This window comes from Carlito syrichta, unplaced genomic scaffold (assembly GCF_000164805.1).
Source record: "Carlito syrichta isolate Samal-C Ts95f unplaced genomic scaffold, Tarsius_syrichta-2.0.1 Scaffold303100, whole genome shotgun sequence".
NCBI classification, from domain to species: domain Eukaryota; kingdom Metazoa; phylum Chordata; class Mammalia; order Primates; family Tarsiidae; genus Carlito; species Carlito syrichta.
In genome coordinates, this window is record NW_007247196.1 from 133,267 (window position 1) to 148,246 (window position 14,980).

Here is a 14,980-nt window from a genome sequence, read left to right on the forward strand (position 1 = left end):
GCGGGCTCAAGCAATCCACTCACCTCAGCCTCCCAAAGGCGTGGGATTACAGGCTGAGCCACCAAGCCCGGCTTATATTGTTTTTATGTAGGCGAACGTCCCTGTTCTTGGGAGAAACCCATAAAAGTAGTAAAAGGGGCATGATGTTTATAACTTTCAAATAATTTAGAAGGGAAAAAAATGTATATATAAAACTTAGGGGAGGGGTCGGGCAAGGCAAATATGGCAAAAGGTTGGCAACCAGTTACCCCCAAGTGAAGGGTAGAAAATCCCCAGGATTTCTTTGTCCTGTTCTTGTAACTCTCTCATGAGTCTGAGAACATTTCCAGAAAAAAAGGGTTTGTGCTTCTAGAAGAGGCCACCGTACAAGGTAGAACGCTGCTCCGTGAGCCGCACGGCCGACTGGCAGCCGATGAGGTGAGCCGTGAAGGACGCAGACACTATTGGGAACACGCTCACAGACGGGACACAGTGCGGCCAGCAGGCTCCCGTCTGGAGAGAATGTCCATCGTGGTTTATGCAGGCCACAGTTCAGTCCACAGAGGACACTCCCACAGCCAAGAAGGCGATGGAAAAGTGAACCAGGTGACAGGGACGCCAACCCACAGCACCTCTCCCGCAGAGCAATCGCTGTGTAAAGAATCAGAACACGGCCAGGCACGGTGGCTCACACCTGTCATCCCAGCACTTTGGGAGGCAGAGGCAAGAGAATTGCCTGAGTCCAGGGGTTCGAGACCAGCCTGGGAAACTTGGTGAGACCTCGTCTCTACAATAAATCAGCCAGGCATGGTGGCGTGCACCTATGGTCCCAGCTACTTGGAAGGCTGGGGTGGAAGGACCGCCTGAGCAAAGCAGGTCGAAGCTGCGGTGGCCGTGAGAGTGTCACTGCATTCCAGCTTGGGCCCGACAGTGAGACTTCAACTCCAAAAAAAGAAAAAGAACACACCAGCATGCCAGGCTCTGACTTGTTTCTTCCAACACACAGGGCTTCTGAATGTCACAGCACTCTGGAGTGATTCTGAACAAAGAAGCAGCCCCAGCGATTCAGAAGACACCTGAGCATCTCGCAAAACCTCAGAGCCCTCACGACAAACGTCACTTATCCCACACCAATTAGAAAGATGATCACGCTTCTCCTTTCCCCCAAGAGAATGCACTCAGTGACAGCCAAGCCGGAGAAGACAGCCCACTCCTGATGGCTGCAGGCCATCCGAAGGGTCCAAGTCAACTTCGCTGACAACCTTAGCCACAGAAACAAACACGGAAATCCCCCAGGGTCACACAACCTCCGCCTTCTCCATCCTGCGCTGTAAGACAACAATGTGGCTGGATGCTGAGAAAATTGGAGACGCGTGAGGAGGCAGGGTCAAGGGCGGGTTTCACACCCAGAGACGTCCTCTCCAGAGATCTGAAGAGAACCGCATTGATCCCGTTGAGATGCCCATGGTGTCCCCCTGCCTGAAGGGGAAAACGCCTTCACTTACTCCTTCCGTGAGCTACACAGCTGCAGAGTACACCAGGACCGTGCGCTGCAGTGGTTAGAGTGCTAACTCTCTACACGGTGAACTAGTTGGGAATGAGATGGGCCTGGTTGTGAAACCCAGTTCCCCCACTCACGAGCTCTGATCTTGGGCCACGTGGGGCTCCTCTCTGTGTTGCTATTTCCTCAGCTGTGTAAAGGGGATAATAATTCCAACTTCCCAGGGTTTGGGAAAAGGCTCAAAGATACAAAGCAAGTTCTGAATACAACTATCAATTATTATTATTATTGTGACATGCAGACCAAAATGGAGGTCGGATACCAAGAGGTAAGTGCTGTCTGACATGGCCATTCGCAAATGTTGCTGCATGTTAAAACCACCTGGGGAGCTTGTAAAAGTCCCAGTACCCAAGTCACACCCCAATAATCTCACGCTCTCTTGGGAAGATGCTCAGAAACCGGTCTAGGGTACATTTCCCATCTCCATGGGCGATTCCGAGGCACAGCCATGTCTGAGAACCAAGGATGAGATATGCCCAAGGCTCTGTGAAAGTCTGGAAGAAGAGAGTGCCAGTCCTTGCTAGAGGGGATGGAAGGACTTGGGAAAGGGTTTATGAAAGAGATGCCTTTGAAAGCAAGGTGAGGCGGGGTGCAGCAGCTGCCACCTGTAATCCCAGCACTTTGGGAGACCCAGGTGGGAGGATTGCTTAAGCCCAGGAATTCAAGACCAGCCTGGGCACCATAGCAAGACCTCGTCTCTATAAAAATAAAAAAATCAGCTGACTGGGTGTGGTGGCTGCCACCTGCAATCCCAGCACTTTGGGAGACCAAGGTGGGAGGATTACTTAAGCCCAGGATTCGAGACCAGCCTGGGCACCATAGCAGGACCTTGTCTCTAAAAAAAATAAAAAAGTTAGCTGGTCAGGTGCAGTGACTCACACCTGTAATCCCAGCTCTTTGAGAGGCCAAGGTGGGAGGATCGCTTGGGCCCAGGAATTCGAGACCAGCCTAGAAAATATACTGAGATCTTGTCTCTACTAAATAAATACATACATAGATACATGCATGCATGCTTGCATACATACATAAATCAGCAAGCAAGCTGGGCATGGTGGTACATGCCTGTAGTCCCAGCTACTTGGGAGGCTGCAGTGGAAGAATGGCCTGAATCCAGGAGGTAGAGGCTGCGGTGAGCCGGGATCGTGCCACTGCACTCCAGCCTGGGTGACAGAGTGAGACCCCGACTCAAAAATAGAACAAGGGATACACCGTACAATTACACTCATGAAATACTGAAGAAGAAGAAACAGGAACAAGAGCCAGCCAGCGGTCGCCGGGCGGGGCAGCACGGCAGATGCTCTCCAGGGCGGTACAGGGGGCTGGTGCGCAGCGAGGCGGCTGTCCTGCATCTCAGTGGCAGTGACGCTTACCCAAGAACATGCGTCTGTCAGAACCCACAGGAGAGAGACCTCATCTCTACAATAAATCAAAAATGAGCCAGGCGTGGTAGCGCGCGCCTGTAGTTCCGGCTACTCGGAAGGCTGAGGCGGAAGGATCGCCAGAGCCCAGCAGGTCGAGGCTGCGGTGGCCGGGAGCGGCCACTGCACTCCAGTCTGGGTGACAGAGTGAGACTCCAACTCAAAAAAAAAAAAACCCACAAGACTCTAAAAAGGGCGAATGTCACTGTGTGTCAATTGCACCTTGATTTGTTTTTGCGAGCAAGAAGATTTCACTTACTGGAGGTGACACTCACAAGCCCCTTTTAAACCCCAGCCAGAGCGCCGCGACAAAGTCTTGACCTCAGAATGTCGCTCTCTCCCGTCCCTACGGCCAGGGACAAGTTGCCACTTGGCATTTCTTGCCCAGCTTCTTCATCACATCTTCCTCGTGCCACCGGCAGGAAGGGATTTAGATTCTCTTTCTGGAATCACTGTGACTCCAGAAAGCATCTGTCTTCCTCCCTCACGAAATACTGGCTGACTCAAGCCACGGCAAGGATGGCCTGGCCCCCGGGGGAGGAGGTCCCATCCTGGGATCCGGGCCCGTCCTCTGCCACCCACCGTCCCCCAGCGTCCCCGGCAGTAGCTTGAAGAGGCCAGATTACAAGCCTTGATTCTGGGCACACCAAGCCACCATGTCTTAGAAAAGAGGCGGTGTTTGACCCCAGAGATGAGCTGCCCAGGGTTTTAAGCCTCCCATTAAACTGCAACATGCAACCGGGCTCGGTGGCTCAACCCGTAATCCCAGCACTTTGGGAGGCTAAGGTGAGTGGTTTGCCTGAGCCCGCGGGTTCAAGACCCGCCTGGGCAATTGGCGAGACCTCATCTCTACAATAAATCAAAAATCAGCCGGGCGTGGTAGCGCGCGCCTATAGTTCCAGCTACTTGGAAGGCTGAGGTGGAAGGATCGCCGGAGCCCAGCAGGTTTGAGGCTGAGGTGGCCAGGAGCAGGCCACTGCACCCCAGCCTGGGCAGCGGAGTGAGCCGCCATCTCAAAATAAATAAATAAATAAGATAACATAAACAGAAAGGTACCTGTTTGGATTCCTAGCTGGCTGGTTCTGGAAGAGGCTGAGAGAAAGTCCTGATCCCAGATGGGAGAGTTTTGACTATAAACTTCTTCCTCTAACATGGACAGAAACCTAGACACAGAGCAGAAGCAATGGTGAGATTGAAAGAAAACCACAAAGCAGAAAGCATAGGTATTCCCAGTCACCTAAGCAATCATCGTAACGCCGGTGTCTCACCTCCAACTCGGAGGTAGAATTGGGAATTTTGACTCACATGGCGACTGAGTTGGGTGGTATGGTCAAAGACAGAAATGAATTTCTACAGATTTATCCTCTTTTGACCCTGCACAGCTTGACACAACACAGGGCACACCAAGCGCTGCATCAATGGACTTGCATTTGTCCCCCTGAGGCTCAGAGTGAGACCCCAGCCCCCTGTATAGCTGTCATTGTCACCATCATCACCATTGCAAAAGTCGTCAATATTTATCAAGTACTTCCCTTGAGCCTGCACTGCTCTAAGACTTCATATCGAATCTTCAGATCAACCCTATGAGTTACGTGCTTTATTTTTATCCGTCACACACACGTAGTGCTCTTGCCACGTGACAGATAGTGTTGTAAGTGGTTGACATAGATTAACTCACTTGATCTTCATAGTGACCCTATGAGATAAAATCTATTACTTTACCCTTTTTTTTTTGAGTTGGAGTCTCACTCCATCGCCCAGGCTGGAGTGCAGTTGGCACACTCACAACCACGCCAGCATGGATCTGCTGGGCTCCAACAATCCTTCTGCCTCAGTCTTCCAAGTAGCCAGAACTACAGGCGTGCGCTACCACACCCAACTAATTTTTGATTTATGGTAGAGATGAAGTCTCGCCAAGTTGCCCGGGCTGGTCTTGAACCCTCAGGCTCAGGCCATCCACTTGCCTCGGCCTCCCAGTCCTGGGATGACAGGCCGAGCCGCTGAGCCTGGTCACTTTACCCATTTTACAGATGGAAAAAAAAACCAGGGCACAGAGATGTTAAACAAGGGGTCCCAATTCCCATAACCAGGACATGCCAGGATCAGGATCGGAACCTGTGATTAATCACTACGTGAACTTCCTGCCACATAAAGCCAATGGATCTCGAGTTTGGGGGACCCACAGAAATCCCCTTGAGACCTTACTAGAAGCACAGAACCAAAGTCCCACCGAGGACTACGAATGTTTTCTCCAGTGCACAGAAGAAAGATAGAAATACCTAAAAACACCACCAGTAGTTCTGAGTGGTGAGGCTGTGGGAGGTCTTTTCCTTCTTTGTTTTTCTCTGAGCCAAATTTTCTCCACGTGTGCATTTATCCCTTTTAGAATGAAATTCAGATACTGAATTTTATACAACAACCTTGTAAATAGGTGGATGAGGAAAGACACAAGCGAACGCCGGGGGTACATGGGCAGAAAAGGCAGCACACGTGAACATGAACACCAGGCCGATGAGGATTTGTAGGCTCTCAGCCAGGGGAAGCGGTTCATGCCTGAGATCACAGCACTTTGGGAGGCCAAGGCGAGAGGATCGCTTGAGCCCAGGAGTTCAAGAACAGCCTGGGCAATATAGTGAGACCTTGTCTCCACCAAAAAATAGAAAAATCAGCCAGGCATGGTGACACGTGCCTGTAGACCCGGCTACTCAGGAGGCTGAGGAGGGAGGAGCGCCTGAACCCAGGAGGCTGAGGCTGCAGTGAGCCATAATCTTGCCACTGCACTCCTCCAGCCTGGGAGACAGAGGGAGAGAGACCTCGCCACAAATTAAAAGAGGAAAAAAATGAGCTGGGAGTGGTGGTGCATTCCTGTAGACCCAGCTGCTCAGGAGGCCGAGGCAAGAGGACTTCTTGAGCCCAGGAGGTTGAGGCTGCGATAAGTGGTGTTTGTGCCACTGTACTCCAGCCTGGGTGCCAGAGTGAGACCCTGACTCAAAAATAAAAAAAAAAAAAAGGAAGTCCTGAAAATGCAAAAAAAGTAAGTAAGCCCTGACCAGTAGCCAGGGAGCCGGGCCCAGTTCTGATTCAGAAACACGGTCCAAGAGCCAAGACATACTTCAGACGTCAACATGTGCGATCCTGCCACCAAGCCCGTAGGAAGCAAGCCCTGCAGCCTCAAATGTTGTCCCATTCGGTGAAAAGGGACTTCGAGGCAGAGGCGGGTGGTAGCTTTACCCCACCATTAGCTGCAGAGGAGAAAAGAAAGAGGCGCTGATTTCTAGCTCAGCGGCACCAGCAAGCCAGAGCCAGGGCGGGAGGAACAAACCACACTATAATTAGCAAATATCTCCAAGAAGCCAGATGAATTCGCTGTGGAGAAAAAAACCGTGACTGTGCAGAGTAATTAGAACTTGTCTCTGAGCACCATAACAGGTGTGCATATGGGAAGGGAGGGGCCTCCTTGTGCCTTGACTTTGAGAGACAGAACAACAACTAGCATCTGAAAACAGAAAATGCTACGTGTGTGGCAAATGGAACAAAGAAGTGGGAACATGGCTTCGGTCTCTAAGGAAAGGGGTTCAGGCCAGTTAGAAGGCAGCCACTCCAATATGTGAGCATGCTCAGAATTTACGATTCACTTAGGGGCACGTCCACACTGCAGCCTAAGTCCCTCCTAAATCTCCTCCCAGGAAGACACTGAAACTTTCATGCCATGCCTCTGTCTCAGGGGCTCTTAAGAAAAATTTTAAGGCCAGGCTTGGAGGCTCACGCCTGTCATCCCAGCAGTTTGGGAGGCTGAGGCAGGAGGACTGCTTGAGCCCAGGAGTTCGATACTAACCTGGGCAACATAGTGAAACTCCATCTCTACAAAAAAACAGAAAAACCAGCCCAGCTTTGTGGTGCATGGCTGTAGTCCCTGCTACTTGGGAGGCTGAGACAGAAGGACTACCTGAGCCCAGGAGTTGAAGGCTGAGGTCGGCCATCATTGTGCAAGAAAAGAAAAATTTGATCATCAGGAAGCTAGAACATACATGCAGACACTGGATGTTCAGCTAAAGCCCATCAGAATTACCCATGACTGGCTGGGCACAGTGGCTCAAGCCTGTAATCCCGACCCCTTGGGAGGCTGACGCAGGAGGATCACTTGAGTCCAGGAGTTCGATACTAGCCTGGGCAACACAGCGAGACCTCATCTCTACAAAAGAAGAAAAATCAGCCAGTCTTGGTGGTGCACGCCTGTAGTCCCAGCTACTCGGGAGGCTGAGGTGGAAGGATTGCCAGAGCCCAGGAGCTGGAGGCTGCAGTGAGCCATGATCGTGCAAGAAAAGAAAAATTTGACAATCAGGGTGCTAGAACATAGGTGCAAACACTGGGTGTTCAGCTAAAGCCCATCAGAATTACTCATGACTGGCTGAGCACAGTGGCTCAAGCCTGTAACACCAACACTTTGGGAGGCCGAGGCAAGAGGGTTGCTTGAGCTCAGGAGTTCCAGACCAGTCTGGGCAACATAGCAAGACCTCAATCCTACAAAAAAAAAAATAATAATAAAAAAGTTAGCTGGGCATGGTGGCATGTACCTGTAGTCACAGCTACTCAGGAAACTGAGGAGGAAGGATCATCTGAGACCCACAGGTCAAAGCTTCAGTGAGCCTTGATTATGTCAATGTATTCCAGCATTGGTGATAGAGTGAGACCCTGACTCAAAAAAAATAATAATAATTTGACTATCAGAACGCTAGAATATATGTGAAAATATTGAGTGCCCAGCTAAAGTCCATCAGAATTGCCAATGAGACCCTTTATCCGATGTTTAGGGTTTGGATCGCCTGCCAAGGACTTTTCAGTCCATTTGTTGTTGTTGTTTGGGACTCAACTTATTTTTAAGAATTAAAACTGGCCGGGTGCAGTGTCTCACGCCTATAATCCCAGCACTTTGGGAGGCCGAGGTGAGAGGACTGCCTGAGCCCACGGGTTCGAGACCAGCCCGGGCAACTTAGACCTTATCTCTACAATAAATAAATAAATAAACAAACTAGCCAGGTGTGATGGCGCATACCTATAGTTCCAGCTACTTGGATGGCTGAGGCAGAAGGATCACCTGAGCCCAGCAGGTAGAGGCTGTGGTGGCTGGGAACGTGCCACTGCCCTCCAACCTGGGTGACGGAGTGAGACTCCGACTCCAAAAAAAAAAAAAAAAGAAAAAGAATTAACTATCTTTACTGAGACACAGACTGGGTAATCCTATAATCATATGCTGCTAATGAAAAGCCGATTTCTCAAATCAAACAGGGTTTAATCAGTCTTTGATCAAGGAATAGGCTGGTTCCAATCAACCGCCACTCGACGTCAGCAGTTCTCAGTGGGATGGGGAAGGGAGGTGATATCATACGAAGACGGCTTCTCCAAATTATACCCTCTATGGTCCCCACCACGCGCTGATCTAGGCAGAATAGGCAACCACACCTGAACTGTCTCGTCTGTGTCTTGCAGTCATCCCCTGCCTGATAAGTCACCAGCTGCACCCTCAACCCCTCTCGCCAGCGGCATCCAACCTCTTAGTTTCCATTTTCAAAATGCATTTCCCGGTCGGACATGGTGGCTCACGCCTGAAATTCCAGCTAATATATGGAGGGTACCCCCAAAATGTATACACATTTTAAGAAAGGAAAACACTGTATTAAAATTATAATACTCGCCAGACGCAGTGGCGCACGCCTATCATCCCAGCACGTTGGAAGGCAGAGGCAAGAGGACTGTTTGAGCCCAGGGGTTCGAGACCTGCCTGGACAACTTGGTGAGACCTTGTCTCTACAATAAATCAAAAAATTAGCTGAGCGTGGTGGTGGCTGCCTGTAGCTCCAGCTACTTGGAAGGCTGAGGCAGAAGGATCACCTGAGCCCAGCAGGTCGAGGTTGTGGTGACCGTGAGCATGCCACTGCCCTCCAGCTTGGGCAACAGAGTGAGGTCCAACTCAAAAAATATATACATATATATAATACTCAATATACACCAATAACAAAAGATGAGTACAAGTCACGGTTGACAACTGCAGTTACAAGAGGTGCTCACAGTGGTCACCATCAGTGTCCAGACACTTTCCATTATGGGAGACATCTCAACATCACTTAAGACGTGTCTACATTTTTTTGGCAATCCTAGCATGTTTAAAACAGCCCCCTGAGTTTCCCTGCACCACTTCTGAGTGGCTGGAAACTTTGTCCACGTCCTCCTCTCCTCCAGCTTCCTGACAGCAGAACACACAAAACCGAGCCCGGCCCCATCTAGGAGACCCGGAGAAAATGACCCTGGTGGGGCTGGTCAACACCAAGTCCAGCTGGGACCTAGACCGGACATCCCACACAGAGATCTGCCCGGGCGAGGGGGTCCCTTCTCCCTCCTCCCTGAGACTGTCTTTGATCCCGAGACGCCTGGCAGGAGTGCTCCCTTACTTGGGGAAATGGGTGAGGATCAGAGTTCGCTTCTCCAGTGGCAGTTTGTCCTTCTCCTGTCTTGCTTGTTCCAGGAGCTGTCGCCTCATGACGGTGAAGACCGAGCGGAGCAGCGTCCTTCCGAACACCTGTGTGGTTTCGTACCGAGGTAGACTGTCGCAGAACTGGGGCACGTGGCAGTAGCACAGCCACCTGCGACAGGACAGGACAGGCCCCATCAGCATCCCGAAAGCCTCCCCCGGCCACCCGAAATAGCCAGTGACGGCCACTCGTGTCCTGGGAACCAGGGCAGGAAAACGAGGCCTGCCATTTCACCACCAGCTGGGAAAGCCTGGAAATTCCATGAACTTGGCCTTCCCCTGTCACTTGGGTCCAAGGGTGTGGAAACCACCCTGTGCTGCAGCATTGGGCAGTGAGGCCTGGAGCCAAACAGGGCCGGATCGAATCCCTGCTGGGCCACTCCGCCGGACCCATAACTCTGATGCTCTTCCGCTTCCATTCCCTTACGGGGACAGCCGTCATACCTGCTTCACGGGGTTCTTGTGAGCATTAGGTGAGATATTGTATGTAACAGGCATTGTGTAAGTCCAAGTTTTGGGCACATATGTGGTGGTTGAAATCGAAGAAAAAAATTAATGGTCAGACGTGCTGGCTCACGCCTGTAATCCCAGGACTTTGGGAGAGTTACTTAAACCCAGGAGTCTGAGATCAGCCTGGGCAACAGAGTGAGACCTGGTCTCTAAAAAAAAAAAAAAAAAAAAAAATCAAGAAACTCTGGGCACGGTGGCGTGCACACCTATGGTCCCAGCTACTCAGGAGGCTGAGGCAGGAGGATTGCTTGAGCGCAGGAGTTTAAGGCTGTGGTGAGCCATGATTGTACCACTGCAATCCAGCTTGGGCAACAAGGTGAGACCCTAACTCAAAAAAGGAAGAAGAAGAGGAAGAAAGAAAAGAAAAAATAAAAGAAGACACCGAGGAAGTCTCTTCCATGAAGGAATCAGAATTCAACACCTCATCCTCTGAGTCTTCTTAAAATTGCCTAAGTCTTGAAATTGCCTAAGTCTTCTTGAAATTGCCCACCCAGCACGCAGACATCACAGAATCTTTGGTGGAAGATAAAGATCTTCAAGATAGTCTAAACTCAGCAAAATGCAGGAAGCGAGACACTTCCACCATCTGTGGCTTCGGTACACTTTTCCGTGACTCAGACTCACAGTCAGAAATGCACGTCAGTGGCCTGGCATGGTGGCTCACGCCTGTCATCTCAGCACTTTGGGAGGCTGAAGTGGGAGGATCGCGTGAGGCCAGGAGTTGGAGATCAGCCTGGGCAACATAGCGAGATCTCGTCTCTACACAAAAATTCAAAAATTAGTCAGGTGTGGTGGCATGCGTCTGTCATCTCAGCCACTCAGGAGGTTGAGGCCAGAAGATCACTTGAGCCCAGGAGTTCAAGGCTGCAGTGAGCTATAATCATGCCTCTGCACCCCGGCCTGGGCGACAGGGAGACCCTGTGTCTAAAAATAAAGTAAAACAAAATAAATTCTAAAAAAGAATAAGATAGATTTAAATCCTTTTTTGTTTTAGTTGGAGTCTCACTCCATCACCCAGGCTAGCGTGCAGTGGCACACTCACAGCCACCCCAGCCTCGACCTGCTGGGCTCCAGTGATCCTTCTGCCTCAGCCTTCCAAGGAGCTGGAACTACAGGCGCGCACTATCACGCCCGGCTAATTTTTAATTTATTGCAGAGACGAGGTCTCACCAAGTTGCCCAGGCGGGTCTCGAACCCATGTACTCAGGCAATCCACTCACCTTGGCCTCCCAAATTGCTGGGATGACAGGCTGAGCCACCGAGCCTAGCCAAAAAAAAATTTTTTAAATGCACTTCAGCACAGCACGAGACTGGAAGAGGACCCTGCACAGAGGGAGGCCAGGGCTTTTCTTGAGACCTGACACCAGTCCTCGGGTAGGCAGGCTACGCAGAAAAAGTCCGCCCACAAACAGCCCTCTTTCTGAGATGGAAGGTCTGACATTCCCAGGTCCTAGCGGCAAGACTCGGGCATGGCAGTCACAGAGGGTGCCACCCAGCCAGGAGGGCAGGAAACTCCTTGTTTCTCGGCGGCAGATCCAATCACTCTCTCCCAGGATGGGGCTGGTTTCCAGAAATTAAAGCCCTTCCTGGCTGCAGTGTTCCTGTCCCCCTGCACAGCTGGAAATCCTCTCTGATATGCCCAAGGTGCTCCCAGAATTGCCATGAGCTTGAAACCCCTTAGCGACAAATGAACAATGAGGCACTCATGCCTATCGAACCATTTTCTTTTTCATTCTGTATTATATAATATTCCACCTGTCTGTGTGGGGGTGTGGGGGCTGGAACCATGTGTCACCTTTGCTGGAAAAGACTTTTCCCAGTGTTAGTTCATCTACCTAGATTCAAAATTAATCTTAAAACTTGGCCACGATTTCTCTTCAACTTTTTTCTCTTAATAATTTACACCCACGGCTGGGCGCGGTGGTTCACGCCCGTAATCGTAACACTTTGGGAGACCGAGGTGAGAGGATTGCTTGAGCCCTGGAATTCAAGATCAGGCTGGGCAACGTAGCGAGACCTTGTTTCTAGACAAAATAAATAGATAAATAATGATTTGCACTCAAACATCATCTCATATTTATAGCACTGAAATGGGTGTCTTAAGTGTGGTATCTTGTTTGAAACAGTGATCTTGGTAGGAGAAAACACTAGAAAGTGCATTTGTTTTGTAATTCATAAGGCAGTGTCCATAGAAATTTATCATCTCGGAGGTTTCTCTCACCCATGCCAGCTCTAGCATGTCTCTCTTTTCTTCCTCTCTTCTTTCTCTAATAAACTTTGTTTTAAAACTTAAAAAAAAGGAAAAAGAACAGCTGGGCTTGGTGGCTCATGCCCTAACCCCAGAACTTTGAGAGGCAGAGGCAAAACAATTGCCTAAGCCCAGGGGTTCTAGACCAGCCTGAGCAACATGGTGAGACCTCATCTCTACAATAAATAAAAAAAATTCGCCAGACATGGTGCCATGCGCCTGTGGTTCCAGCTACTTGGAAGGCTGAGGTAGAAGGATCGCCTGAGCCCAGCAGGTGGAGGCTGCGGTGGCTGTGAGTATGCCACTGCACTCCAGCCTGGGCAGCAGAGTGAGTCTCCAACTCAGGAAAAAAGAAAGAAAAAAAAGAAAGAAAGGAAGGAAGGAAGGAAGGAAGGAAGGAAGGAAGGAAGGAAGGAAGGAAGGAAGGAAGGAAGGAAGGAAGGAGGGAAGAAAGAAAGAAAGAAAGAAAGAAAGAAAGAAAGAAAGAAAGAAAGAAAGAAAGAAAGAAAGAAAGAAAAATGCATCACCTTCACAGTCAGACTTTGCTGGATATTAATCTGTGGCTTTAATGAAACTAAAAGAATGTTTGGGCTGAGAGGAGGTTGACTTCCAAAGAACTAATTATGAAACTGTGAATGTGGAGTGAAACAGTCAGAAACCCTGGTCATCAGAAGTTTAATTTCACGAGACAGGCTATCGCAAGACTGTCTATAAGTCATAACACAGCCATGCCTTGTTTCACGACAGGGATTCATTCTAAGAAATGAGTCATTAGGTGATGGTGTGACCGTCAGAGAGGACACTGAGACAAACCCAGATGGGACAGCCCACTGCACACCTGGGCCTCAGGGCAACACGCCCACACCGCATGTGACCGTGCTGAGTGCTACAGGCAGCTGTAACACAGTGTCACGTATTTGTGTATCTAAACATCACTGGACACAGAAAGGTCCAGTAAAAACACAGTAGGATGATCTTATGGGTCCATCATTGACTGCAGTGTTTTTATGCAGAGAATGATTGTATTAAAATTAACAAAATATGTTCAATCTTCTTCAATGGAAGATATAAGGATTTAGACCAGGTCTGTCCAAAAGCTTTCCATGATGAGGGACCATTCTATATCCGGGCTGTGTGATACAGTGGCCAGCAGCCACAGGTTAACTAGTGATATGTGGCTGGTATGACTGAGAACTTGACCTTCTCGTTTTATTTTTTCATTTTTAAATGAAAAGTGTAAAATTTTTTTCCATTAAGCACAACTATTGTTCTAGTAGGATTCCACTTGGCCTCAGGTATTTAAAAATTATATGCTGAATTAAAATGTGCTGAAAGTGTACAAATCACACTGGATCTGGAAGACAATAAAAAAATAGAAAGTGAAACTTCTTCCTTAATAACTTTCCTCAGCCAGGCGTGGTGACTCATGCTACAATCCCAGCACTTTGGGAGGCAGAGGTGAGAGGATTGCCTGAGCCCAAGGGTTCGAGACCAGCCTGGGCACCTTGGTGAGAACTGGTCTCTATAATAAAACAAAAAGTTAGCCGGGCTTGGGGGCACGTGCCTGTAATTCCAGCTACTTGGAAGGCTGAGGTGGAAGGAATGCCTGAACCCAGCAGGACGAGGCTGTGGTGGCCATGAGCATGCCACTGCACTCCAGCCCAGGCAACAGAATGAGACTCCAACTCAAAAATAATAATAATTTAAAAAAACTTTTCTCGTGGATTACATGATGAAATGATAATATTTTTGATATATTGGGTAAGATAAAATATATTATTAACATTAACTTCCTGTATCTATTTATCCTAAAAGTAACTCCTAAAAATTTTTAAATTACCTTTGTGGCTTGTATTTCTGGCTCACATTACATGTCTATTGGGCGGTGCTGACTCAGAGTTGAAAGAGGATTGTCCTCTGTGTAATTGACGTTCTTTCTGCTTCAGAGACGATTGGTTTTATTATCATAAAATCATAAAGTGTTACCCAAAAGTGCTTACCGGGTCATTCCGTCTTCTCAGGGTAGAGGAAGACCACGGAGATTGCTGTTATCTAGTAAAATTTTCCAGATAACAGGCTGCCAATCAGTTCCTCGGGCAGTCATTTTATAGACCTCGATTTATACTTTTTAGTTTAGTCGTGCTTTTATTTCCAGCATTAATCTTATTTTAAGTGAATACTAGGTAAGACGAGGAGACCGAGCCGATGTGTATGTGTGTGTTTCTGGAGTTGTTTTCTTTTCCTTTGTCTTCTGGTGTTTTTATTTCATTTTATTTATTTATTTTGAGTGGGAGTCTCACTCTGTCACCCAGGCTGGAGTGCAGTGGCATGCTCAGGTCACCGCAGCCTCGACCTGCTGGGCTCCAGCGATCCTTCCGCCTCAGCCTTCCAAGGAGCTGGGACTACAGGCATGAGCCACCATGCCCAGCTGATTTTTTGATTTATTATAGAGATGAGGTCTTTCCAAGCTGCCCAGGCTGGTCTCAAACCCCTGGTCTCAGGCAATTCTCTCGCCTCCACCACCCAAAGTGCTGGGATTATAGGCATGAGATACCACATCTGGCCCAAGGCCTTATTTCTATTTTTACTGCCCCTTTAGGATTTATAAGTGCCACTCATTTCTTGGTAAGGCCCAAATGCTGCTGCTTATTTTTATTCTACTTTCTAAAATACAGTAATGTCTCCCAAGAATCTTCAGAGTTAATCCTCCTTTTTCTTTTTTTCTTTTTTTTTTTTGA

The 14,980-nt window shown here is 48.9% G+C and overlaps 1 protein-coding gene across 1 annotated transcript in view; it reads right to left on the bottom strand.

Annotated features, from left to right (window-relative positions):
• The window catches only part of KAT2B (lysine acetyltransferase 2B), a 78,649-nt gene that overhangs the window by 39,852 nt on the left and 23,817 nt on the right, over nucleotides 1-14,980 (bottom strand). Inside the window, exons 5-6 of the mRNA XM_008057649.2 lie at nucleotides 9,405-9,596; nucleotides 4,015-4,121 (exon numbers count right to left, since the gene is read on the bottom strand). Of these exons, the coding sequence (XP_008055840.1) occupies nucleotides 4,015-4,121; nucleotides 9,405-9,596 (299 nt within the window). The remainder of the gene's footprint in view (nucleotides 1-4,014; nucleotides 4,122-9,404; nucleotides 9,597-14,980) is intronic.